The sequence below is a fragment of the Halichoerus grypus genome, chromosome 10, assembly GCF_964656455.1.
Source record: "Halichoerus grypus chromosome 10, mHalGry1.hap1.1, whole genome shotgun sequence".
Classification (NCBI taxonomy): Eukaryota; Metazoa; Chordata; class Mammalia; order Carnivora; family Phocidae; genus Halichoerus; species Halichoerus grypus.
In genome coordinates this window covers 122,799,425-122,823,949 of record NC_135721.1, presented here as the reverse complement: position 1 = coordinate 122,823,949, position 24,525 = coordinate 122,799,425, and the positions used below count along the sequence as shown (strand labels likewise).

General features: G+C 51.9%; 1 protein-coding gene across 8 annotated transcripts in view; it reads right to left on the bottom strand.

Annotated features, from left to right (window-relative positions):
- Positions 1 to 3,560: 3,560 nt before the first annotated feature.
- Positions 3,561 to 24,525, bottom strand: part of MYBL2 (MYB proto-oncogene like 2) — a 34,449-nt gene continuing 13,484 nt past the window's right edge. For 5 of the 8 annotated variants that reach the window (XM_036096023.2, XM_078057233.1, XM_078057231.1 and 2 more), the window contains 8 exons: positions 20,307 to 20,594; positions 17,352 to 17,765; positions 14,974 to 15,113; positions 9,143 to 9,242; positions 7,648 to 7,761; positions 6,122 to 6,226; positions 4,709 to 4,858; positions 3,561 to 4,096 (listed from right to left, as the gene is read on the bottom strand). In XM_036096023.2, the coding sequence (XP_035951916.1) occupies positions 3,968 to 4,096; positions 4,709 to 4,858; positions 6,122 to 6,226; positions 7,648 to 7,761; positions 9,143 to 9,242; positions 14,974 to 15,113; positions 17,352 to 17,765; positions 20,307 to 20,594 (1,440 nt within the window). In that variant the 3' untranslated portion in view covers positions 3,561 to 3,967. The remainder of the gene's footprint in view (positions 4,097 to 4,708; positions 4,859 to 6,121; positions 6,227 to 7,647; positions 7,762 to 9,142; positions 9,243 to 14,973; positions 15,114 to 17,351; positions 17,766 to 20,306; positions 20,595 to 24,525) is intronic. The other 3 variants (XM_036096024.2, XM_036096020.2, XM_036096021.2) reach the window with 2 other exon arrangements.

The following is a 24,525-nucleotide window of genomic DNA, read 5'->3' as shown; positions in this document are numbered from 1 at the left end:
ATTGCCTGAGAAACGCAGGCAGGTGGAGGGGACCCAGGTGGCTATCACCATAGAAACCACATGGCACAAACTGCCCTGAATCTGCCAAGGCTGAGGTCTTGGAGTGAGTGAAACTGTGAAATGCTGTGGAGCCCGGGAAAGAAAAGACAGCAATGGCCCCAGACATCTCATTGATGTTGATTAATCGAATGATTAGTACCATTAATTCCTGCTACTCAAAGTGCAGTCCCCAATTCAGCATCACCTGGAAACTTGTTAGAAATGCAGCACCTCAAGCACCACCTGAGAGCCTCCTGGACCAAAGTCTGCATTTTAACAGGATCCTAATGTGATTCATGTGCAGAATTCGGGAAGCACTTTATTAGACCATTAGTGGTGGTTACCTCTGAGGAAAATGGGGGTGGATGGATGAGACGGACCGTCTGCATTTTAATTCATACACTTCTGTATCACTTGTATTTCATGGGAGGCTTTTAAAATTAAAAAAGAAGAGCGCCTGGGTGGCTCAGTCGTTAAGCATCTGCCTTCCGCTCAGGTCATGATCCCGGGGTCCTGGGATCAAGTCCCGCACTGGGCTCCCTACTCAGCGGGGAGCCTGCTTCTCCCTCTCCCCTGCTTGTGCGCTCTCTCTGTCAAATAAAATCTTTAAAATAAAAATAAATTTAATTTAAAAAGAGGCAAAATGTATTAAAAGCATCTTAGAAGACAATTCCCTTTATTAAAGGGGAGATATAAAATGCAAATAAATGTACTACGTATCTCAAACATCACACAGACGCCCTGTACCTAAACCTAAGTCCCCACAGCTTCACACGACGTCCACCCGCCCCACTCCTCCCCGGGGGGACCTGGCCTGCTTCCGACCCCCAGCAACAACCTCGAGTTGAGAACACCGGTGTCCCATTCGGAATTCTTCGTGACTGGGACGTGGGCTGCTCACGGCCAAGCCTGAGCAGCCCTGCTCCTCCACCCTCGTGCGGGTCCGGCTTGAACCCTCGGCCGCAGCCTCCCGCTCCGTGAGGGCCAGCACGCCGGGCCAAAGTGTCCTGACCATACAAGTACCCACACGCCCCAGTTCCCCGTGACAGCGTGGGACTTAAAACAATACCGAGTTCCTGCTGCTCATGAGTCCGGGCTCGGTCGGGCGGTTCTTCTGGACGGGGCCAGATCAGGTGAGGCTGGACGGCTTAGCACCGACTGGCTGACGCGACCCGACTCTGCTAAAACTGCGAACCACCGTTCCCACCTCTCTCAGCAGACTCTCCCACAATCCCTCACGGGGCAATTAGGGGATTCCCATTGGGCAAGGCAAGTCACGTGAGCCGCATGGGCGTGGCTTCCGGGAGCAGCTGTTCTCTAGGGGCCATTACTGGAATCCGCTTCCACAGACTGTGTGCATCTGACCCTCTCTCCTTCACTTCCAGGCCGTGTTAGCCAGCAGATGCCGAGCCAGCGTCTGGATCTTGTCAGAACACTCAACTTTGCCATCCTAACTGAACCCCACCCTTCCCTCCTACTATCGTCTCACATACTCCCTCCCTGACCTCGGGTGCTCGGCACCTCAGCGCTTACCTCCTTCCTGCTTGTCACACTGGCCTAGGAAACACTGGGCCCGGGATCAACCCGGATGTGACCCCATTTCTCCAGGCCAGCCATGGGCTGCAGAGCCCACTGAAGCACTGTGTGCCCCCACACTCCCGGTCAAACCACAGAGGGGCTGTCAGCACCGACTCTGGCAACCAGTCGCCCCCGCCCGCCCGTGTGGGCTCTCCCTCCGGGTCCCCATGGTGGCCAGGGGCTGCGGCCAGCCTTCTCCCTCAAGCCTCCCCTTCCTCTTAGCACGCGGCCTGGCCCCCATGCCATTCATTATTCCTCTGCTTTCTTTCTTCAAAGCCCCTCTTAACCTCTGGCATGTTGTGTATAGATGTTGGCTTATAGCTTGGTACTCTCCAGAATCTAAGCCCTCTGAGAATAAGGTTGTTTGGGAGAGTCTTGGGTTAATTCTTGTATCCTCAGCACCAGAACCACGCCAGGCACAGGGGGACCCTTGATTCCTGTTCATTTAATGCACGAAGCAGAGAACAGCTCCAGTGCAGAGTTCACGGGAGGTGGCAAGTTAACCGGTTTGCAGTTAGCAGGGCTCCCTCCCTCAGAGGACAGGAAGGAGCTTCAGGGCAAGCCCTGGGCGTCGGTGGAAGAGGCAGCCAGGAGCAGGCACTGGTGGAAAGCCCCTGGTGGGTTGTAGGCCAGCTCACTGAGGTGCAACCACTGACCACCTGCCTAGGAATCACCCCTGGGAGCCTATGACCAACTCCAGGGTGGGAGGACTGGGGGGCAGGTTGTCCCAGAGGCTTGCTGCATCTGACTTTAATGTAGGTGTTTACAGACTGAGTTGCCTGTGAACCCTGGAGATGAAGATCCCCTGGTCCCCACCCTCACTGGAGTCACCCATCAATGCTGACAGCCCTGCAGGAACAGTCAGTGATGGAGCCTGGGCTCTGCAGGTCATCAAAGGAGAGTTGGGGGTAGGGGACAGAGGACAGGAATCCAGGCCAGGAAATCAGCAAAGGCACAAGGCCACGTGGCAGGTGTGGCCCAGCCATGGAACTGACTGGAGTATCCAGCTCAGCTGCAAGAGCTGCAGGAAGGAGCCCTAGTCTCATTCCCAGGCCTTGGCTCTGAAGCAGGAACCAGGACTCAACCAGGCTCAAACAGCACAACTGTGTGTGACTGGGTTGAGGGCCACCTGGGGAGGGCTCTACCATGCTGACAGGACCCCATGTGCAACTTCAGCAGGGCAGGGGTGTGTCAGTCAGACTTCAACCCTGGTGTCCTACTTCCCAGTCCTCTTTAGAGGGGCCCCCAGCAAGAGGATCTGTCCCCAAGCCTCCCTTGGGAACCAGAGGCACTGAAGCAAGAGTCTAGAGATGGGTCCCAAGCAGGTACCCATCCTGTGGTGAACTGAGACCTCCGCCCCCAGGCATGGCCACATGCCAAATCCCATGAACCCCACTGCTTAACACCTCATTCCCTAGTCCAGACCTTCTCAAATCTGGCACCCACCCTTCTTCAATCCCCAGCTTCCAGCTAAGTGCCGGTCGGCCCACTGCACCATGATCAGGGTGGACCACAGCGCAGGCCCCGACTGCTGCCATGGCCTTGGCAAGTTGAGGCCACTATGGCCAGGAAGTTCTGCCCAGCTGCTGGCCACTCCTTGTTTACCAGTCTCACCTGGGGGCTAGGCTCATGGCAGGCCAGGTCAGCCATCCATGGCAAGGCCAAGCAGGGTCCTGATGCACCTTCCCCTCCCTGCTAACAGCCAAGAATCCTCAGAGCTTTGAGACAGCCATTGGGTGCAGATGAAACTGCCCCCAGCACACTGGGCCCCTTGGGGGAAAGGCATCCAGAGCCCCAGACCTGGGCTGTGCAGACAAGGCTGTACTCAGGTGGGCCCAGGTCTCCATATCCCTCAAGGCCCCAAAGACAGTCACCAGGAAACCAACCCAGTGACCAAGAAACCACAAGCAGGGGACAGGAGAAAGCTGGAGTCTACAACAGCATAAGGAAAAAGGGAATTTTATTTTTCAAGAAAACGTACTAACAGGTTGAGGGAAGGAGCACGTTGGCCACGTCCCCTGTTCTAAGCAGGGGTCTGAGATGAGGCCAACCTGACCAGGGCTTGGGAGGAGCTAATGGGACTCCCTGTGGCACTGGGAAGAGGACCAGGCAGGCCCAGGGGTGGGACTTTGTTCTGTTAGCACCAGGAACCGCCCACAGCCACTGCTGGACTCGGAGACAGGACAGCGGGTGGCCCTGCTCTGACTCCACCTGAGCAGTCTGGGGAGGGGCTGGTGGCAGAAGGCTCCCTGCAGGTGGTCATCTGAGCGTGATTCTCAGATTCACAGACCAACCTCGGTCCCCCCAGCCCCCTGTAAACACAAGAATGAGCTCGTGACCACCAAGTCCCTCAGGACAAGATGAGGGTCCGAGACGTGTGGCTGGGCTTCAAGCGGCCCAGGAGCTGCCGGGCTTTCTCTTGCATGAAGAGCTGGTCCCTGGTCCCCCCACAGGCCACCGTTTTCCAGGCACTGGTCATCTGCGAGGAAGGAAGAGAGTTACCATCCAGGCAGAGGCAGCATGCTCCCAGTGAACGTTGTGAGCATGGCCAGGAGGAGTGGGGGATATTTCCATGACCTTCCTCCCTTCTGAAGCCACAAGTATTCTTGTGCTCCCTCCACCTTCCCGGTGGCCCTGGGGAAGTTCCTCTCGTTTCTGGGCTTCCTCAGATGTAAAGCAAGGAGGATGGACCAGGCAACATGGCCATGCCCCTGCCCACGTGGCATGAGCCTCCTCACGTGGAAAAGCGACAGCCAAGCAGGCCAGTGGGAAGGAGCAGCGAGAAATTCCGATAGACAGTGAGGTGCGAGCAGCCAGGGCAGCCCCTGCCCCTAAGCACAGACATGTGCTAAGCAACTAAATACAGAGACAATGATTAATTACAAGTGAGACCACGCCATAATAAAGGGGCTCATAGGGGGTGGGAGGGGCTCTCCAGCACACAGGCTCCTTCCCTGAGGGGGCGGCGTCCAGACTGAGATATGAAGCATCAGCTAATCAAGCAAACAGAGCCTGAGAAGGGCATTCAGGCAGAGGCAACAGCCCGGGCGACGTCCCCACGGGTAACACCACATTAGTGGCCAGCACTCACAGGGGCAGGTGCTGGAAAGTGGCTTCGGGGCTTCGGGGCTGCCACCGGCTTCTCGGGCTTGGCCTGCAGGAAGCCCTCGTTGAGGAGGCTGGTGTCTTCTTTGATGCCTGGCACCGTGAGGCTGGAGGAGCTTGACAGGACATTTGTCGGCTGCAATGAAAGCCGAGCCAGACTCACACTTCTGCCACAAGCGTGGTGGGAAGGAAGGAAACCAGTCACAGCCCAGCAGCTCCACCCCCGGGCTATTGGATCTTGGGCAGGACATTAACTTCTCTAAGCCTCGGGTCCTCTTCCAGATGGGGACTGCTCTGTCAAGTGCCTGTTTCAGAGCCTGGCACCTAATAGATGCCCAATAATGCCAATCCCTTTTCCATGGAGCTGGCTCCTCCCCGACAGGCCTAGTTTCTCCTGGGACCAGAAATCTCCATCAGTCACAGATGCCAGCATCAACCGGCACACACAGAGCTGCACAAAGTACCCCCAGCCTGGCCCGCCTCCTGGCTCTGCTTGACCTTTACCATCCTAATATTCTGCTGGGCTTGGTGCTCTGATAAAAAAGAACCTGAGGCTTGAGAAAACGAAGAGATCCCAGAGAGCAAGAGCCAGCGTTGGGACTCCGCCAGGCCCACCCCACCTCAAATCCCATGTTCTAAACTACTTAACCACACAGCTTTACTGTTTGGCAAGTATTTTACGTGCCCAAGCCGATGCCTGTTGCAGGTCTGGCTGCACGGTACTAAGTCCCCAGCCTGGGGGGGCTCCCTGCCCAGTGATGCTTCTCTGCAATCTGCAAGGGCTATGGCTGCAGCAGTCCTAACTCCCCAGATCTGCAGGATCTGATCAGGCAGTCCTGTGTTTCATGCCCCCTGCATCCCCCCGAGCCTCTGCCTGCCTCCCACTGGGCGATGCACCCCACTGTCAGCTGCAAGGGATCAACAATGTGGCTGTCCTGCAGCTGGACAGCACCCTTCCCAGGGCTGATGTGCCCCAACCACCTGGCTGTGCCTTGAGGAACATCACTGACCCTCTCCACGTCACCAACTCTCTCCATGTCACCCCCATGAGAAGGTGCTGGGGACCCAGATCCATGGTTTTCAAACATGTTCTAGAAATACAACTCTAGCAATGCTATAAACCCTTCTGTGAAAGACATATGCAGAGCTGCCTTGACTGAAATCAGGGGTGGGTGCCCAGCCCCACTTTCTCCATCAGCCCCTTACAGCTGAGCCTGACACCCAGAGCCCAGTCCGCGAACCACCAGACCACTCCACTGCCAGGGTCCCCTCACAGCTAAAGGGTTCTAAAGGCAGAGGGCCTCCAGGGAGACTCCATCCTCCCTGAGGCAGAGGAGCCTTCTGCAGTTCTGGGCAGGGGGAGCAGGTGATGGGGCAGCTTCTCTCTCAGACCCCTTACCAAGGACAGCACCTTGGGCAGCGTGGACATTACCAGCTTCACATCTTCATCCACGATGTCAAGAGCCAGGGACTTGCGGACCTTCTTGATGGGGCTCCGCCGTAGCTGGGGGGGGGGGGGGGGAGGGAGACAGAGCAGATGTTTGGGATTCCCCCGAGTCACCACCAGCACTTTGGGGACGCCTGCCCCAACTACCCTGGTCACAGAGCCACACCCTGATGCAGTGGAGCCTTCGAACCAGGTCCCCGGCTGGCAAGGACTGGCGGTGTGCAGGTAGACCCAGAGACCCTGGCCCCATCACAGATTTAGCACCCAGGGAAGACCGTCCTGCCAGATGCAACCACAGGGAGCCAAGACACAAACACCTCCACCCAGAGACCCACTCCTCATCCCCAAATGGACCATGCACAGCCCCCAGGCCTCTAACATGCTAAACACACCCCTAAACAGGCCCGGGAGAGAATCATCCAAGTTACACTTCAAATATCCACCTGCAGACGAGGAACACAGACATGTAAAACTGAGGGACACAGGCCTGCTACAGGAATACCCAGCCCCACACCTGTGCCTCCAATCAGCAGGTCAGGGGTCAGCTCCAATACCGGGGAGGAGCTCTGGGACTAACTCACCCCCCAACCTAGCAGTACACCCTAAACAGATGCTGCCATGGCTCAGAACCACCACCTGACACGGAGAGGCCAGGGAGGGCCCTGGGTCAAGTTCTCTGAACCTACACACCCAGGGGCCCCTGCCCCATGGGCCCCTCCCACACCAACTGCCCACCTTCCCCACACACCCGTCTGGCGCATTCCCATCTTCCCACCTCTCCCCAGAAGAAACCTTGTGCAAAAAAGGGGGACATGGAATCCATCTGCTTTCAGGAAACCACACACGTGGTGCAGCAGGGGCATGGCTTCTGGGTTGGCTTGGGACAACCCCTGCCCTGCACGCTGCACTCAGGTGTCCCTGACCAGTGTCCCCACCAGCTCTCCACCTCACCTGAACCAACTGTGCCCCACCTGGCTCACACGGCCCAGATGCGTGGCTGACTTCATCTGAGGACTTTCCTCTAAATCCTCTCTTTGTGTCCCTTTCTATTTACTCCTTTACTGCTGTGTGCATCGAGGGTCACTGGTGTGTTTGTCTAGTGTCTGCCTCCGCCCCCTCACCTCCAGGAGGGAGTGACCTGGGTCTGTGTCACCATCCTATCCACTGCACCCAGCCCAGAGCCTACTTTAGAAGGGTCCAAACACAGTGAGTGCTGCTTAAGGAAGGGCCTAGCTCAGAGGAGATAAGGGGAAGGTCCCGAGCACCAGGGCCTCACTTTGGTGGGTTTTGTTGATAACCACTCTGGGCAACAAAGGTCAGGGGCTGCAGCTCCACCTTCCCCAGTGACCAACTTTTACCAGCTATTCCCAGACTCACCCCCTCCCCACTCTCTCCCCACCTCCTCATGGCTCCACCTCCCTTGGCCCAAACTGCCCAGGCTGGCAGGAAGGGGATCTCCAGCCCCCCCAGCCACTCACCCCAGCCTTCCTCTTCTGCTTCTCAGGCCTCGCCTCGTCCTCAATGATGAGCTCGATGCCGGCCTCCGAGCGCAGCACCTCTTTCAAGTCCTCCTCCAGGTGCGGGGTCTGGGGCTGGGGGTGGGGTGGGGCAGCCCACGTGAGGCTGCACAGCCAGGCTCTAGGACCCAGCCACAGCCCGGCTGCCCGAGGCAAGGCAGGAAGGAGGCCCGGGGCCAGGACGCTGACCTCACACTCTGTCGTGACCCTTAACTATCCTGCCTTGCAGGACAGACAAGCAGACACTGACTTCAACTCACTGAGGGCCATCATGAGCCAGGAGTACCCCCAGATCACCCCCGCCACCCTCACACAACCCCATGCAACATCTGTCATCTTCTACAGGTAGAAATGGGAGGCTCAGAGAGAGTAAGCACCTGGCCCAAGGTCACAGAGCTGTGGAGTTAGAACCTGGACACGATCAAGCCCTAAGTCCTCACCCCCTTTGTTCCACACTAATGGGGACTCTTGGTTCCATTTCCTGTTCTTGGGCCTGTGGGGTTCCAGGCGACCCCTCTGGCCTCAGGCGGCAGTGACCAGGGAAGGGAGAGAGCAGCAGGAGTAGCGGACGGCTACCCTGCGAAGTCACTCTACAAGTCCCTACATGCTTTAATTTTAGTTGCCAAGGTCAGATGTGCCCCCTCAAACCAGTCTGGAAAGCATGCCACCATCTCAGTGTCTGGGAACCATAGCCCCGTGCTTCACTGGGCTCATTAACTCCATCCGCTCATCAGCTCCATCCCAGGGCCAGGGAGACCACAGCAAGAGAACCCCACACCGTGGCGGTGATGCTGGGGGCAGGGCAGGCACACCACAGACCCTGTTTACAGGCCAAATGCTTCCTGACAACCTCTCTCTCACCTTCAAGTCATTTCTAGAACACCTGCCTCTGTTTCAGAAAGCCCACTGTGCCAGCTTTCTGTTTTCACCGGGGAAAGCATGACCGCCCTCTGCGAGGAGTGGGGAGAAGGGGGGTCTGCCCACTGCCAGGAAGGTGCCTCCTCACCGGCCCCTCAGGCCCACCCACAAGTTGGCTTCCCTAAGTGTTAGAAAGCAGCGGCAGTTGGTCAAAGGCTTCAGTGGGAGGAGCCACTGGCCACAACACCCGAGCCATCGCGGCTCAGGCCCATCTCCTCCCTGGCGCGGGAAACGCACTGCAGAGTGCTGAGTTCTCCGGGTGCCAGTGCTTCAGGCCACCCCCACCCCACACACTGAGCTTCACCAGGATGCCACTGCGCCTCCAGCACCAGCCAGTGCCCACCCAGCACGTTGCAGATGCTCAGGAGATGTCTGATGAATTGTAACTCAGTCTCTGATCCCCCATTTGTAAAATCAGGATATTTGCAACTTCTCAGGGCTGTGTGAGGTCTTAGAGGGAAAGGGCTCTGTGAGCCGTACACGGCTACGTGGACCCAAGAGACCCCACTGTGCACACCCGCCTGGCTGCACCACATACCAGGGGCTTTAGTGGTCCGTACTTCTCCAGGGCATTCTTGAACGGGGTTGGCGTGTGGGGAGTATTGTCCATGGAGTACTTCTGATCTGGGGTTACAAACCTGTCAGGCAGAGAAGGAGGCTGAACGATGGAGTAGGGGAAAGACACCAGCCACTCTGCCACAGACTGCCCATGACTCCCACCGTCCCTCCACCTGACCTTTGGCCTCGGCAGCAAGGAGGAAGCCCCAGGCATATGGTCTCTTCCCATGGCACTTCCCTATCCACCTTCATACCCCTGAGGATCTTCACCAGAGGCTTAGAGGAAGGGCCAGCCTCAGAAATAGGAAAGAATAGGACGTAGTCCTTCCAGCCAGGTGGAAGAATGTTTGAGAATGTTCCTCAGTCATTAGCTGATCAATGATAACTTTTTCATAAACAAGGGAGGCCACACTGCAGGCCCGCAAGAGAAGGGCAGGGGAGCAAGGCGAGAATCCAGGAAGACCAAGTCCCTTCCCCAAGCTCTTCCAGAGCACGTGTGGCAGTAGCATTATTAAGGGAAGACACGTGATACGAGATGGTGAGGCCAAAACACGTGCTCAGCATACCCTCTTCCCAAGTCCCCTCAAAATGATCACAGTGGGGACACAAATGGGGAAGGAGAGCTTTAGCAGACAGAAACGTGGGAAGGGAAAAAAAAAAAAAGAAAGAAAGAAACGTGGGAAGGGTCTGGTCCATAAGCAGAGATACTAAAAAGCTTCTATCAGCCCTGGCCCCAACAGCGAGCGATTTCTGCCTGTGATGGAGAAGCCTCCTGGGGAAGGCCCAGAAGAGACCCCTCTACACACACACAGAAGGCCCAGAAGAGACCCCTCTCACACACACACCAGGCCCAGAAGAGACCCCTCTCACACATACACACCAGGCCAGAAGAGACCCCTCTCACACACACACCAGCCCCAGAAGAGACCCCTCACACACACACACACACACACACCAGGCCCAGAAGAGACCCCTCTCACACACACACACACCAGGCCCAGAAGAGACCTCTCACACACACATACACCAGGCCCAGAAGAGACCCCTCTCACACACACACCAGGCCCAGGAGAGACCCCTCACACACACACACCAGGCCCAGAAGAGACCCCTCACACACACACACACACCAGGCCCAGAAGAGACCCCTCTCACACACACACACCAGGCCCAAAAGAGACCCCTCTCACACACACATACACCAGGCCCAGAAGAGACCCCTCACACATACACACACCACAAGCTGGGTGTGGGCAAACCAGCTCTCCACCTGCATGAGGCCGGCATGACCTCCGTCAGCTAGAGGTACCACCACAGCTCACTCCCAGGCCTTCCTGGGACTGTCAGAGGATGTGAGAAATACCCAGGTAGTGAGGAACTTGGGAGCAGAGGCCAAGGTGGACACAGCTGCTGGGCACCCCCTCCGGCCGCCTCCCCCAGCCTGCCAGCCATTCCATAGGGAGATAAAAGGCTGGAACAAGGGCAAACCATTCTTTATTTCCTTCCTCAGGATTGAGACTAGACAGGGATCCACTCAATCTCTTCCCAAATTCTTGTTATCTCCCACACAGGACACACAGAGGCCCCCCCTCTGGTAAAGATGAAGAATGACAGATAAGTACTGGTCAAATGTAAACATCTCACAGTTCAAACTGTAGTTCAAAGGGATGAATCAGAGTCTCAGGATCAAACATCTCTGTGGGACTTGGAGCTTTTGCAACAAACATGAGAAAACCCTAGAACCTCTCTAATTCACAGTATCTGCAAGAACTGAGAATATATGCGTGTCAGAACACCAAGGGAGGCCAACTTGAAAAGGAAAGACAAAAGATTGCTTGAGATGAGAAAAGTACAACTCTGTAAGCTGGAGGCCTCAGGTGGGAAAGTACAGGAGCAAACTGGAGAATCAGAAGACAGTCCCACGGTGTTCTCGCAGAGTTCGATTGGCTTATTAGGACAATGAACAGGAAGATGAAGATGGACAGAGACACAGCAACCGACAAGACTGTGTAGGGAGGACCTAAAGGTAGAAGGTAAAGGGGCAGACCGCCAGAGAAACAGTCAAAAAAAAAAAAAGTGCATGTTCTTAGCTCAAAGTCTGAGCCTTGAGTTTGAAAATCATGGTGGTGGGAGTTAATTAAGAGACAGCACACCTACATCTAGCTTGGCAAATTTCAGGAATTAACTAAAACAAAAAACAAAACAAACAAAAAAAACCCCACCAAATCAAACAAACAAAAAAAAACAAAAAACAAAAACCACAAAAACCAAAACCAAAACCAAACCAAAGCCCTACAAGGATCCAGAGAGAAAGAAAAGATTTGCTACGAAGAAGTAACAGCAGGTTAGGTATCAGATTTCTCTGCAACATGAATGCCTAAGAAAACCAAGCAGAGCCCACGGTTTGGGCTCATAGCTATTCTTCCTCAAGACTTCTAGATCCACCTCCTGTTGTTGAAATACAGTAGACAGCCAGCCCAGACATGATGGCACAGGCCCCACACCCTCCTTGCTCACAGCCTCCTCTCTGGAAAGAACTCCCTCTAACCCAGAAAAGAACCAAATTTTAAAACCGGGGAAGGTCTGTGATTTATGAACCAGTAAAATCTTAGGGGTGTTATCAGCTCCATGTGGCCCATCCCCATTGACACACAGCCCTGGTGACCCCTGACTTCTTGCCTCCCATGCTCTACACCCGATTCGCTCCAAACCTAGGGGCCTTCTTTTTGTTCTTTACAACACAAAAAAGCATCTGTCTTTTGTGTTTACAGTTCGACCTGCCTGGAATTCCTTTTTCTCAGAATTCTGCATGGGTCTCCCTCCCTGAAGGGCCATCCCTGACGTCCTCCTAAGTTAGAAGCTCCTCGCCGTTACTCATGCTCCCCCCGCAGGCCTATATAAAATTCCCCTCAGTTTCTAGCACCATCAGAAACATCATACACTCAGTGTTTGTTTCTTTGTTAATGAGCTGTCCCTGCCAGTAAACCGTAACTTCTATGGGGGAAAAAAATGGGAAACGTGGGATATAAAACCAGTGGGCACGGAAACCAGTCAAATTTGGAACGAAGTCCAAAAACTGTTGCCTATTAAGTCTTGCATAGGTCAAAAAGAATTTCTGAAAGAGAAAAGAGGAAAACCAAAACAGTCTTTTGTGACAAGAATCTGGATTTAAAGATGAAGCAGCAGATTTCCACTCCAGGCCCAAGTGGGACATCAGGGCCAGACTTCCTCTCCTGCCTGAAACAACAAAGCAACAGTACACTGTGGATGACACAACGGGCTTCAAGACCCTGGGCACCAGAAGGCAGAGGACAGGGACCCAGAGACGGGAGAGAGAAGAGGATGGCTCCCAGGTACAGCATAGGGACAAAAGCAGAGGAGGAGCCTGGCACAACCTGGAGTCAAAGAGACAAGGGCAAGTGTTCGGGGAGACCACGGCACAGCATCACCAGAGGAGAGAGTTGCATAGGAGGGAACGCCAGTCATCTGCAGACGGGCTGGAGTATCCCGCAGGGCATTAACTGGTGCACACACTTGAGGAGGCCACCTGAGATCAAGGAAGAACGATGCAAAAAGAGCAGAGGGAACAGTACTTGACGCTCATGCAGGGCTGGAAACAGTGCTCAATCCCACCAGCCAGACTGGAAATCCTCATCACTCACAAGATAGAGGGTAGAGCACTGGAGGGTCCTGAACTAACTGCTGCTCTTGTCCCACCTGATAAATCTTAAAAACAAGACCGACCCAAAGGATCAAATTATTTCTAAGTAACTCAACTAACTGTATCCCAGAACAAGGCTCTAAAAAAAGTCTAAGAATACAAAAATATACAGCACTCAGCAAGGTGGAATTCACAACATCTGGCACCCAATCAGATGTCACCAGGCACACACGGAGAAGCTAAGCAGGTGCTTACAACCCAAGCAAAACCCACAAGGAGAAGAAAAGCCCATCTACTGAAACTGACCCAGAACTGATCCACAGCTAAAATCAGCAGGCCAAAGACATTAAGACAGTTGTTATAATTGTACTTCATATGTCCCACAGCAAAGCCGAGATGGAGGATATTTTAGAAGATCCAGTTGAACATCTGGAGACAGAAACCACAATGCCTAAGATGAAACACACACCAGACGGGATTACCAGGGACCAGATGCTGCAGAAGAAAGATTAGTCACTTGAAGGTAGAACAGAAACCATCCAAAACAAAATAGAGAGAAAGAGTGAAAACAATGGTAATATCATCAGTAAGCTGTGGGACAGCTCCACGTGGCCTAATATGTGTATAATTGTGGAGTCCCTAAAGAGGGCTGGGTGGAAGGCCCAGAAAGAATATTTGAAGACATAAGGGATGAAGTGTTTCCAGATTTAATGAAAACCCAAAGATCCAAGAAGCTGAACACCAAGTGAACGCCAAGTGTAAGAAACAAAGAACAATCCATTACGGCACATCATAATCAGCTTGTTCAAAATCAGTAATAAAACAGTACAGGCCAGATGACAGGAGAGCAACATCCTTAAAGCTCCAAGGAAAAACCTGTCAACCCTGAGTTCTATACCCAGCAAAACTACCTTTCAAACACTAAGGCAACTTTTCAGATACAAACTTTCCAGATTCACCAGCGGGCCCAAGCTACAATGTTAAAGGATGACCTTCAGAGAGAAGGAACATATTACCAGGTGGAAATGCAGATCCATAGAGGAATGAGGAGCAGTGGAAATGCTTCTTCATGTGAAAAAAACCCCCAGAGGGGCGCCTGGGTGGCTCAGTTGGTTAAGCGACTGCCTTCGGCTCAGGTCATGATCCTGGAGTCCTGGGATCGAGTCCCGCATCGGGCTCCCTGCTCGGCAGGGAGTCTGCTTCGCCCTCTGACCCTCCCCCTCTCATGTGCTCTCTCTCATTCTCTCTCTCTCAAATAAATAAATAAAATCTTTAAAACAAAAAAAAAAGAAAAAAGAAAAAAAACCCCAGAAAGGCTGGAGCAGCCGCAGCAGATTAGGAACAGGGATGAGAAGGAAAAGGAGAAAGAAGCATCAATGCCTTCTGTGGCAACAGCATACCTACTTAAAGGCTTAGATTTCAAAAATTCTGGCTTGAACAGAGAATCATTCCTCATGCAACGTGTCTGTTAAACTCTAGGTCAACTGTTGAGAGACTGATTTCTGACCAGAGGGTTCATAAAGCTTTCCTGAAATTATGTACCATTACAAGGGCTAACATTACTGAGCTGATTCCCGAATTACACAGCTTACTCAGGAAATAACAAGGTAATGCTCTTCTGCAGCAAAGGTAACAAGCAGAAGCACAATTAAGCCACTGTCTCTACCTGGAATCCAGAGTCAGGATGCTGCAGGAAGTGCACTTCTGTGAAAGCACTTCCATAAAAGCACACAGTAAGAGACCTGTACAGGTGAGACATGGAGCTTTGTAAGCTCAGAGCCTGAGCTCCTCCTGACTGAGCACCACAAAGAGACAGGGAGAACCAGGGCACTTCTGTCCTTCATGTTAAGGCTGCTCAAACACAGTGGATTTGCACTTGAAACTTACACAAGATGGGGAGATTTCTTCATGGCTATTTGGACTCTAGTCCTGAGATTGGAAAACCATCAAATTAAAAACTGAAAATGAGGAACAACAAAGATGAAGCACCAGACCATCCTGACAAAAACAAAGAGGTGTGGTGGCCAGAAGGAGGCTGCCTTCTTGAAATAGTCTCAGGTGTTTTTCCAAAGAGGATCCTGGTCCTGGCTTGGGGAAGGGGTGAGGCCCAAGCTCCTGGACCAGCAGGGGTGGGTGGGCACAGCACTCACGCCGCGTGTTTCTGGTGCAGGGGCGTCTTATCCCGGTGCAGGGGTGTGGTGACCACCACCTTCTGGCTGCACACCGGGGTGGACGTCAGTGAGGGGCTCTCCAGCTCCAGTGTGTCCTGTTTGTTCCAGAAGTTCAGAAACTGCAGAGAAGAGGATGGAAACAAGACAAAGTGACAATCTGCAGGGGTGGGGGTGAGACCCTGGATGCCCCCCCCCCCCACTCCCTGACACGGCTGTTCTCTGACAGAGGTCTCCCTCCTGACCTGGGAGCACTCCCCCACCAGGCACCAGAAAATGAAGACCAGGGTAGATCGACAGGACCCACCGTCTAGGTTCACATAGACCCCTGGGATTGTCACTGCCCCCAGCCCTGGCTTTTGTGAGGCCGGGGAGGGCCATCCCCCACGCCCACGCTCACAGCACTGCCAACTGTGCAGTCAGGGCACAGAAAGCTGGCAGTCTTGAGAGCAGCTCCTTTTCAGTAGTAAGACTAGCTCTCACCCGACCTGTGGACAGGGGACAGTGACAATGGTGCTGGTGACGTGAACAGGTGGAGCACCCCTACACACCAAGACTAAGCATTCACACCAAGAATTCCATGTAGTTTTCACAGATCTTCTGTGATGTAGGTGCCATCACGACACCCCATTTTACAGATAAGAAAGCTGAGGCTAAAGAGGTTAAAGGTTCTTGCGCTGAGTGCTAGAGACAGGACGGAAATCCAGATCTGAGCCAAGTCTGTGGCACTACTCTCCCCATCTTTGCCCTGAAGGTGCCCCGGTAGCCCAGGGCCATGAGCAGCCCTTGGGTCCACAGCCCTGAGCAGGGTCCCCATCACCCTGGGCTGTTTGTTGGGCAGCTCAGGGCTCGCTGTCCTTCTCTTGTCAGCTGCCCTTACTTGGGGCCTGCTATGGGCTGAACGGTGTGGTGTCCTCCCAAATTCCCATGTTGAAGCCCTGACCCACAGGACCTCAGAACATGAATGTATTTGGAGACAGAGCCTTCAAAGAGATGATGAAGGTAAAATGAGGTCATAAGGATGGGCTGGTGTCCTTAGAACATTCTACCAGGAGCAGGTTAAGAGATTATAAGAGAAAGGAGATTAGGACACAGACACACACACAAAAGGAGACCATGTGAAGATACACAGAGGAGACAGCCAGCCACCTACAACCAGGAGAGGCTCCGAAGAAACTGAACCTGCCCACACGTAATCTCAGCCTCCAGAACTAGGAGACTAATTTCTGAGGTTTAAGCCCCCTGGTCTGTGGTACTTCGTTTTGGCACCGGTAGCAACTAACACAAGACCTCTCGCAGAAAAACACCACTCATCACCCGACACGGGCCTGGCCTCGATCCTTGGACAGATGATGGAAGTAGCCTCCTAAAATGTGCCTCCTCTGGGCCTCACTCTCCCCCACATCCTCGGGGGGGGTAGACATAGTGAGACCCAAAGCCTCCATCCACTCTCTTCTGGTCTGGGGCCGTGGGAACTCCAGGGTCTGCCTCTCGCCTGCCCTTCCAGTCCATCCTCCCATAGCCCCACCACCCCTCGGCCCCCAGGGCAGTGCATACCCCTTGTTTACACCTACGGCCCTCCAAAGCCCCTGCCCCTTCCTCCAACTTCCCCATCACCCTGGCTCTGGACTTCACACCATGCACTCTGCCCCTCATCTCCATGCCTGTGTTCAAGCTGACAAAACGCAGCTCAAACATCTCTCTCGGAAGCTCTGAATGCCTCCCTGACAAGTAGGGAAGATAGGGTCCCTCCTCAGCTCTCCCTAATAGTACTTTCATTACAAACAGAGCAGTACCCAGGACACAAGCTCCCAACGACCACAGCACTTTCCACACCACATTCTGTTCAAGTAATTACAAGCCTGCCCCCAGCACTCACTACCCTCATCAAGGGCAGGGCTACGTCACCTTCACCATTACCCCCCAGGGCTGGCAAATCTATGAGCAGGTGCGCAATAAACTCTTTTAGCAAATACTGAGTCCCTTCTCTTCTTTGCCCAGTTACCACCTATTATTCCCCAGCTAAGCAATCCCTCCCTCCTCGTGGAAGCCTTCCAGGATGACACCTACCCCCCCAGAGGAGATGCCCTCACAGCTCTATAAGCCTCACATACCAGGTGTCACATTCATTTGCAGCTTTCCCTATTAACTGGTCTTCCCACCAGAGCGTAAGCTTCCCAAGGGCAGAGCCAGGCCTGGTTTTGCTCCCCTCTATGCCCCCAGCACCTAGCACAGGGCCTCACACACAGCAGACTCAGGGAAGCCTTGCTGAATGACGTGTGCCCACGTGCCAGGCCCTGTCCCGGGCACTGGGAGTCTGTACACCGAACCCAGCGAGCATCGGGGTGGGGTCCACACACCTGGGAGGGCGAGAAGGGTAGGGTCTTGACAGGTGTGCTCTTGGGGGTGAGGCTGTTACAGGAGTCCAGGAAGGACAGGCTGGCGCTGTTCTCCGTGACAGGGGACAGGGCGACACGCCTCTTCTTCTGCCGCTTGAGCACCGAAGGCGGCGTGCCGATGCCCAAGCCCCCCACCTCAGTGCTGGGGGAAATGGGGATCAGCTCGCCCCGACTGCTCCGGCTCAGGTCTGAGATGGTGTGGCCGTCCAGGCGGTACTCGGTCACACTGGGCACCAGGGCAGCAGGCTGGCGGGGCGGCGGCACCTGCTGCCGCCGTGATGGTGATGGCTGCACCGGGCTGTTGCTGATGCTGCCCTCTGCGGACGGCTCCTCGGGCAGGTCAAATTTACTCAGGTCACACCAAGCATCAGGGTCCTGCCCAGAGACGGGGGGTTAGGAATAACTGCAATCACTCTGCTTTCGCAGCCGACACAAGAAGACTCATTCATTAAAGGACAACACACACACATCAGGGAGGAACCCACAGCCCAGGAGTCATCACCATGAACGTTTTCTCGCGTTTGCTTGCGGATTCTTCTACCATCTGTATATCTCTATCTGCAAACATACCTGAAGGCACACTGCGCATATGGCTGCTTGCTGTTATTTTTAAAAAGTGATACATAAGATAGAAAGCACAAAGAAAGAAAAATCAGACACCCATCAAGGAGTCTAGGAAATAAAACCCTATAAAAAAAAAAAAAATCACTGAAGCCCCAGGCCCACCTCCCCTTGGTCACGTCCTCTGCCTGAACTCAGTATTTACCATCTTCATGCATTCCCTTCATTTTACCACTTACATCCCTCAATGATAGCTAGGATTCTACATTTTTAGCCTTAGAAAAAAATCATTTCTATATCCTTTTTTTCCACTTAAAATTATAGTAATAATAATAGCGCCTAATTCTATTACCTATGAGTTAGATGTTTACTATTAACAAGTATCAGTTATTATGTGAAAAAATTTTCAACTTTTGTAACAGGTTTTATGACTGCAAAATATTCGATCATATGAATGTATCGGTTACTTAACTATCCCCCTCTTCTATTGGACATTGTTTTTTCCCCTAGTTTTTAAAAATTAAAAATAACATCTTCATGAACATCTTGGATACAAATCTTCTCCTGCATTTTTGGTGACTTCCTTGAAAGAGACTTAGGCCCCAGGCTGTGTGGACAGGCTTAAGGGTCCTGATCCACACAGCCACACTCCTGGAGAATGGGCTTCGCTGTGCTCCACGCACCTGTCAGTCACGGATGCCTCCTGGGCCAACTTCACCTAAACTGTCTCCAGTCCCACAAGAACCTGCCAGACAAACATTACTCTCCTCCTTTCCAGGCCAGAGACGGTGCAATCTGCCTGAGGTCCCTTAAGTTTCTGGGAGCAATTCTGAGAGTCATACCCAGGTCTTCCTTCCTTTGCCCAATAAATTACAACCCGGCCACAGGGCTGCTGGAGACAGAAGCTTCTGCTTTGGTCCCTGGAGGTCTGGCCCTGAGTAGAATCAGATCCTCATGATGACTGCTGGTCCTTGGGACTCGAGGGAGCGTGGGCAGTTCATCCCTAAGGGTGGAGGCCAGCTCAGGGCAGCACTGACTTCAGGCCCATGCTCCCAGCAGCAAACCTCAACCTCGAGGAGGCCCCAGGCTGATGGTGTCTAATGGACCAGAAGCAGATCCTACAAGCACTGCCTGGAGGGGCAGACAGCAGTGTTTCCACAAACGCTGTAACAGAGCATGTATGTTAGGTAGCAAGTAAGGAGCCTGGCCCATGGTGAGCACTTAAACCTCAGCTACTATCATTAGTAATTAAGCATTCGGCCGGGCATACAGTGGACGCTCAATAACACTTAGCTCCCCTCCCCCCACTCTCTGGACCTATCAAGTGAAGAAGAGGCAAAAGAGTCTGAGGATGAAAGCAGGTAACACCATGAAAGGCCAACAGTGCCAGGCACAGAGTGCGTCCTACGCTCATCTAACTCTCCCCGTAGGGCCCAAATCGGGGACTGCCCCTGGCAGCCTCAGAGCTTTTTATTGAACGTACTGACAAACCAATCAGACCTGCTTCTCGTGCCACTCTGAAATTTCTTGGAGTGGAGGGGACACCACAGCTAGACCCTACAGCCGGGACCAGTCCCAGTCTCTGGAGGCAAGAGGTGGTCAAGACAGTCCAGACCACCAGGCTTACTCACTGTGTGACCGTGGGGACACTACTTAACCCCTCTGAGCCTCAGTCTCATCTACAAAACACAGAGAAAGGACATACCTCACAGGTACTGTATGGATTATACACTGAACCCAGAGCCTGGCATTTAGATGTTCAATAAACAGCATCATTATTCTTAGCAAGAATGGGGAAGCCTGGGTGGGAAGGTGAATGTGGGGTGCCTCCCACTGAACTCCGCTGTCCCTAGTTGCCAGCCCTGTCCCCCATCACCTCCTGAAACCTGCTCCACACGGCAGGCCTGGCTGACACAGCAAGGAGCTGGGATGTCCCATCAGGAGGTTCAGCCCCCACCGAGGAGCTCTCCCCAATGAGGTACAATCCACAGCCAGGGTGGCCTCAGGGGCAGCATTATTGGAGTTACCAGAACCCACTCAGCACTCCAACCCCAGCCCTACATCCGGTGCCGTGAGTGTTATGGGCCTCAGACGCCCTCCCCTCATCATCCCTAAGGTCTCAGGGCAGTGCCACCTCCTCTGGGGAGCCCTCCCACCCGACCTGCACTGTAGCACATGAGCACAGGGACTGCATGGCAACCATCTGTGTCCCCAGGCCCTGGCTCCCAGCTGGGCACTCTGCATCAGCTCAGGAGATGTCGCAGGATGACGGAGTGAACAAAAGGATGCCCGCCCAAGAGAGAAGCATTCGGCGGGTGCTCTGGGCCCACTGTGAAGAGCTGTGACCAACATTACCGACTCGATCAAGTCCAGGGCTTCCGAGAGGCTGGACCCCACGGCAGGGATGAGGAGGTTTGCAGCCTCCACCACCCACTTGTAGGGCAGGCTGGTTTCCGGCGAGGAGCCCTCCTGGTCTTCACGCTTCGGGAAGTCCTCCAAGGGCTCCGGTGTTCGAACTCCATCCAGGTCTGCTGGGACAGCTCCCTGCTCCTTAGAGGTGGTGGCTGCCGTGGCCTCCTCCTCACTGCTTTCCTCTTCCTTCAGGGCAGGAAGTGCGGGGGGCCAGCTGGTGACGAGACTACCCTGTTGGACACGAGGGCAGAGGGTTCTGATTATGAGATGTACACTGTGTAGTATTCTAGCGAAAAACGGCACAACCTGGGGTGCCTTCTCAAGGGCAAGGAGTGCGATCCCGTGTCAATGGGGGGGGCACAATGGCATCAGGAAGAAGCCATGGGCTCTGGAATCAGCCAGAGCTTGGCCATTTTTGTTAGCCGGCCTTGAGCAAGCTGTGTGACCTGTGTGTAAGTCAGCTCTCTTGCTTGTAAAATGAGGACCCTAAGGCTCACCAGGGAGGGGTGCTACAGAGATCGGCAAGAATGTGAACAGCACCCAACTCACTACCTTGGCTGTTAACTGCTATCGTTGTCAAGTGAACGGGATGGAAATGGTTTGTGGCCCAAGCAAAGGAAGAAAAGGAGATAAAAAGAACAGATTTGATTGAAAAGTTGTAACCACGACAATCGGAGAAAGGGGAAGAATGCCATAAACGCTATTTAAAGGCTCGAATGTGGGAATCCCGCTTCGGAAACAGCCGTGTTGAAGAATGGCTTGGTGATTTCATTTAGAATTCAGAATACACTTACCATACAACCCAACAATCCTAAACCTAGATGTTTATCCAAGAGAAATGAAAACTTATGTTTACACAAAATCCTGTACACAGATGCTTATAGCAGCTTTATTTGGAAACATAGCTAGGAATCAACATCCCTCAGCTGATAAATAAAGAATGGTACTCCCATACAACAGACTATCACTCAGCAGTAAAAAAGAACAAATCACTGACAGATGCAGTCACATGGATGAATCTTAATGCATTAATAACTAAGCAAAAGAAAAATCACAGAAGAGTACAGACTGTATGATTCCATTTCCATGACATCCTTACTAAGATAAAACTACAGAGAGACAGAAAACAGAGAAAACAGAAGCAGTTGCTAGGGGCTAGGGGCTTGGAAATTTTAGGGGGTGTTGGAAATGTCCTCCACCTTTACTTGGTGTTGGTTACATTTGACAAAACGCACAGAACTATCTACTAAAAGGGTGAATTTTACTGTCTATAAACAACACCTTTATAAAGTGAAGGGATGAGGAAGCTCCACGTTTCCTAAGCTAGAAAAAAGGAATTATTATATGATAAAGGGGTAATATCCTTAATACATAAATAAAAGTTTATGAATGAGGAAAAAAAAGGGGGGGGGGGGGCAAAGGCAAATCAATAAACTAAAGAAAAACCATCAACCTCACCAGTAGGAAATCAAACCAAAATGATAGTCCACTGTTGGCTCATAAAATTCGCAAAGATTTTTTTTTTTTTTAAGAGAGGGAGAGAGAGAATCCTAAGCAGACTCCACCTCCACTGTGGAGCCCCGAACCAATTCAGGGCTCGATCTCACGACTCTGAGCTCATGACCTGAGCAGAAATCAAGAGTCGGAAGCTTCACGACTGAGCCACCGGGTGCCTCAGCAAAGGCATTTTTTTATACAGTCTCAGCCAGTGGTGACAAGAGTGTGGGACAACAGGCAATGCCATCTGTTGCCGACAGGACAAAATGGTACCACCACTCGAGTGGCAATTTGGTGATGCTTGTGAAAATTTCACACGTCCGTACCATTCGACCCAGTCATGCCACATCTGTAAAAACTAACCCACATAAATAAGTACATGCACAAAGAATTTGAACGATGATGTTCACTGCAGCATCTTAACAGAAATGGTAACAGATGTTCATCAGCAGGTTATGACAAGATGTGACAGATTCAAGCATAGTATAAAGATCTGTATGCACAAAATGACATGGAAAGATTTAAGAAACTGTAAGGCAGTAAGTTATAACACAATCTTCATTTTAAACTTATTGCCCTTAATAAGAATGTTGGCAAACACATTGAACAATATATTGGTTCTCTCTGGCCGTCGAGATTAGCAGGCTTGGCCTTCTGCAATATTCAGTTCTGTAAAGTTTATAACTCTTTACAATGATCATGCATTGCTTTTGAAGTAGAGGGACAAGAATTATAATTGCAAGCACTGACCAGTCAGTGGGGAGAACAGGAGGTGGTCCCATATACACATTAGTAGGCAAAATTTTCTGGCAGGCAATCTGGCAAAATGTATTAGAAGTTTTTCAAGAAATGTGTCTCAACCCATCTCCATGAATTTCTAAAGAAATAACTGAGCACATGAGCAGTGATTTGAGCTACGAGGGTCGTTAAAGTTTTGTTTCTATTTTTAAAAATTAGATATAACCATAATTACGTAGACAAACAGCAAAACAGAACCATGAAAATGATGCTGGAGATGAAATGAGGCTGAAAACAACACGCTAACTGACCCCCGGGGCTCATTCTGGCCCAGCATGGCCAGCGCTCCAGACACAAAGTGCCAGAGGTAAAAGCTAAGTCAAAAAACTGACTTTCAGCCAAGGATTTTCAGAGACCAAGGAAGGTCTGTACACTTCCCCCCTATCCTAAAAAGTGACTTTGTGTCTGCTGATGTCCACAGTTTCTCTTTGTGGAACATATGCTTCTTCTTCAACCAGAAGTAAAAGGCTTGAAAACATGTTACTCAGATACACAACGAAGTGTGAGAAGTAGACTCCTCTGGTTAGGGGATGTATGGGGAGTCCAGACTGGAAAAAGTCAATTTACTTTTCATTTTAGATATTTCCTTACTGTCTGTTACTCCACAGGAGCATTCATACCAGGGAATCAAGAGGTATTCTCACAAGTCGAAAAATCAAGAAACAGAGGGGCGCCTGTGTGACTCAGTCATTAAGTGTCTGCCCTTGGCTCAGGTCATGATCCTAGGGTCCTGGGATGGAGCCCCACATCAGGCTCCCTGCTCCGCGGGAAGTCTGCTTCTCCCTCTGTCTGCTGCTCCCCGTGCTTGTGCTCTCTCCCTCTCTCTCTGACAAATAAATAAATAAAATCTTTAAAAAAAAAAAAAGAAAAAGAAAAATCAAGAAACAGAAGCAAAAACATGCAATGCTGCAGTACAGCACCCTCAGAACTGGAGCAGTACACAGGTCCTACCTAGCCAGTAAGAAAAGGGAACGGGGAGAGTGAAAAAAGATTATTCACTAGTTCACAATCACAGAAAAGACTAGAACAAAGCACAGGTGAAGTGTGTTACCTCCCATGATTCAGCATCGTCAAATCTTCATTCTTTAACACATTTCCTTCAAATCATTTTTTAAGATTTTTTTTGGTGTATTCGTTTTGAGAGAGAGAGAGAGTGAGCGAGTGAGAGCATGAACAGGGGGAGGGGCAGAGGGAGACGGAGAAGCACACTCCGCACTGAGCAGGGAGCCTGATGCGGGGCTCGATCCCAGGACTCCGGGATCATGACCTGAGCCGAAGGCAGACGTTTAACCCACTGCGCCACCCAGGCACACCCAAATCTTTTTTTTTTAAGTTTTTTTTTTTATTTTTGTAATCCCTACACCCAATGTGAGGCTCGAACTCACAACCCTGAGATCAAGAGTCACATGCTCTTCCAACTGAACCAGCCAGGTACCCCAAATCTTTATTTTTAAAGAATAAATCATTAGAGAAATAGTTTTAAAAAAAAAATCAATAAAAAGTTTGCTCTGCGGTGTGGGATGGGAGATGTTAACACCTCCATACTGGTTTCATTTTTCCAATTGCAAATGTAATACCATATAATTTCATTTATATGATTTTCTAGAAAATTGTATGAAATTATGGACTGAAAACAGATGAGGGGTGCCTGGGATGAGGGAAAAGGGCTGACAAAAAGGAAGACAAGGGAACGTGGGGGATGATGGAAATGTCTATATCTCGATGTGGTTTGGTGGTTACAGGACAGTATGTTTTTTGTAATGACTCAGAACCGTACACTAAATGCCATGGATTTTACTGTAAGTGAATTAGACCTCAATAAATAAATAAATGACTTTTTTTTTTTAATTGCAAACATGCTTTTAGT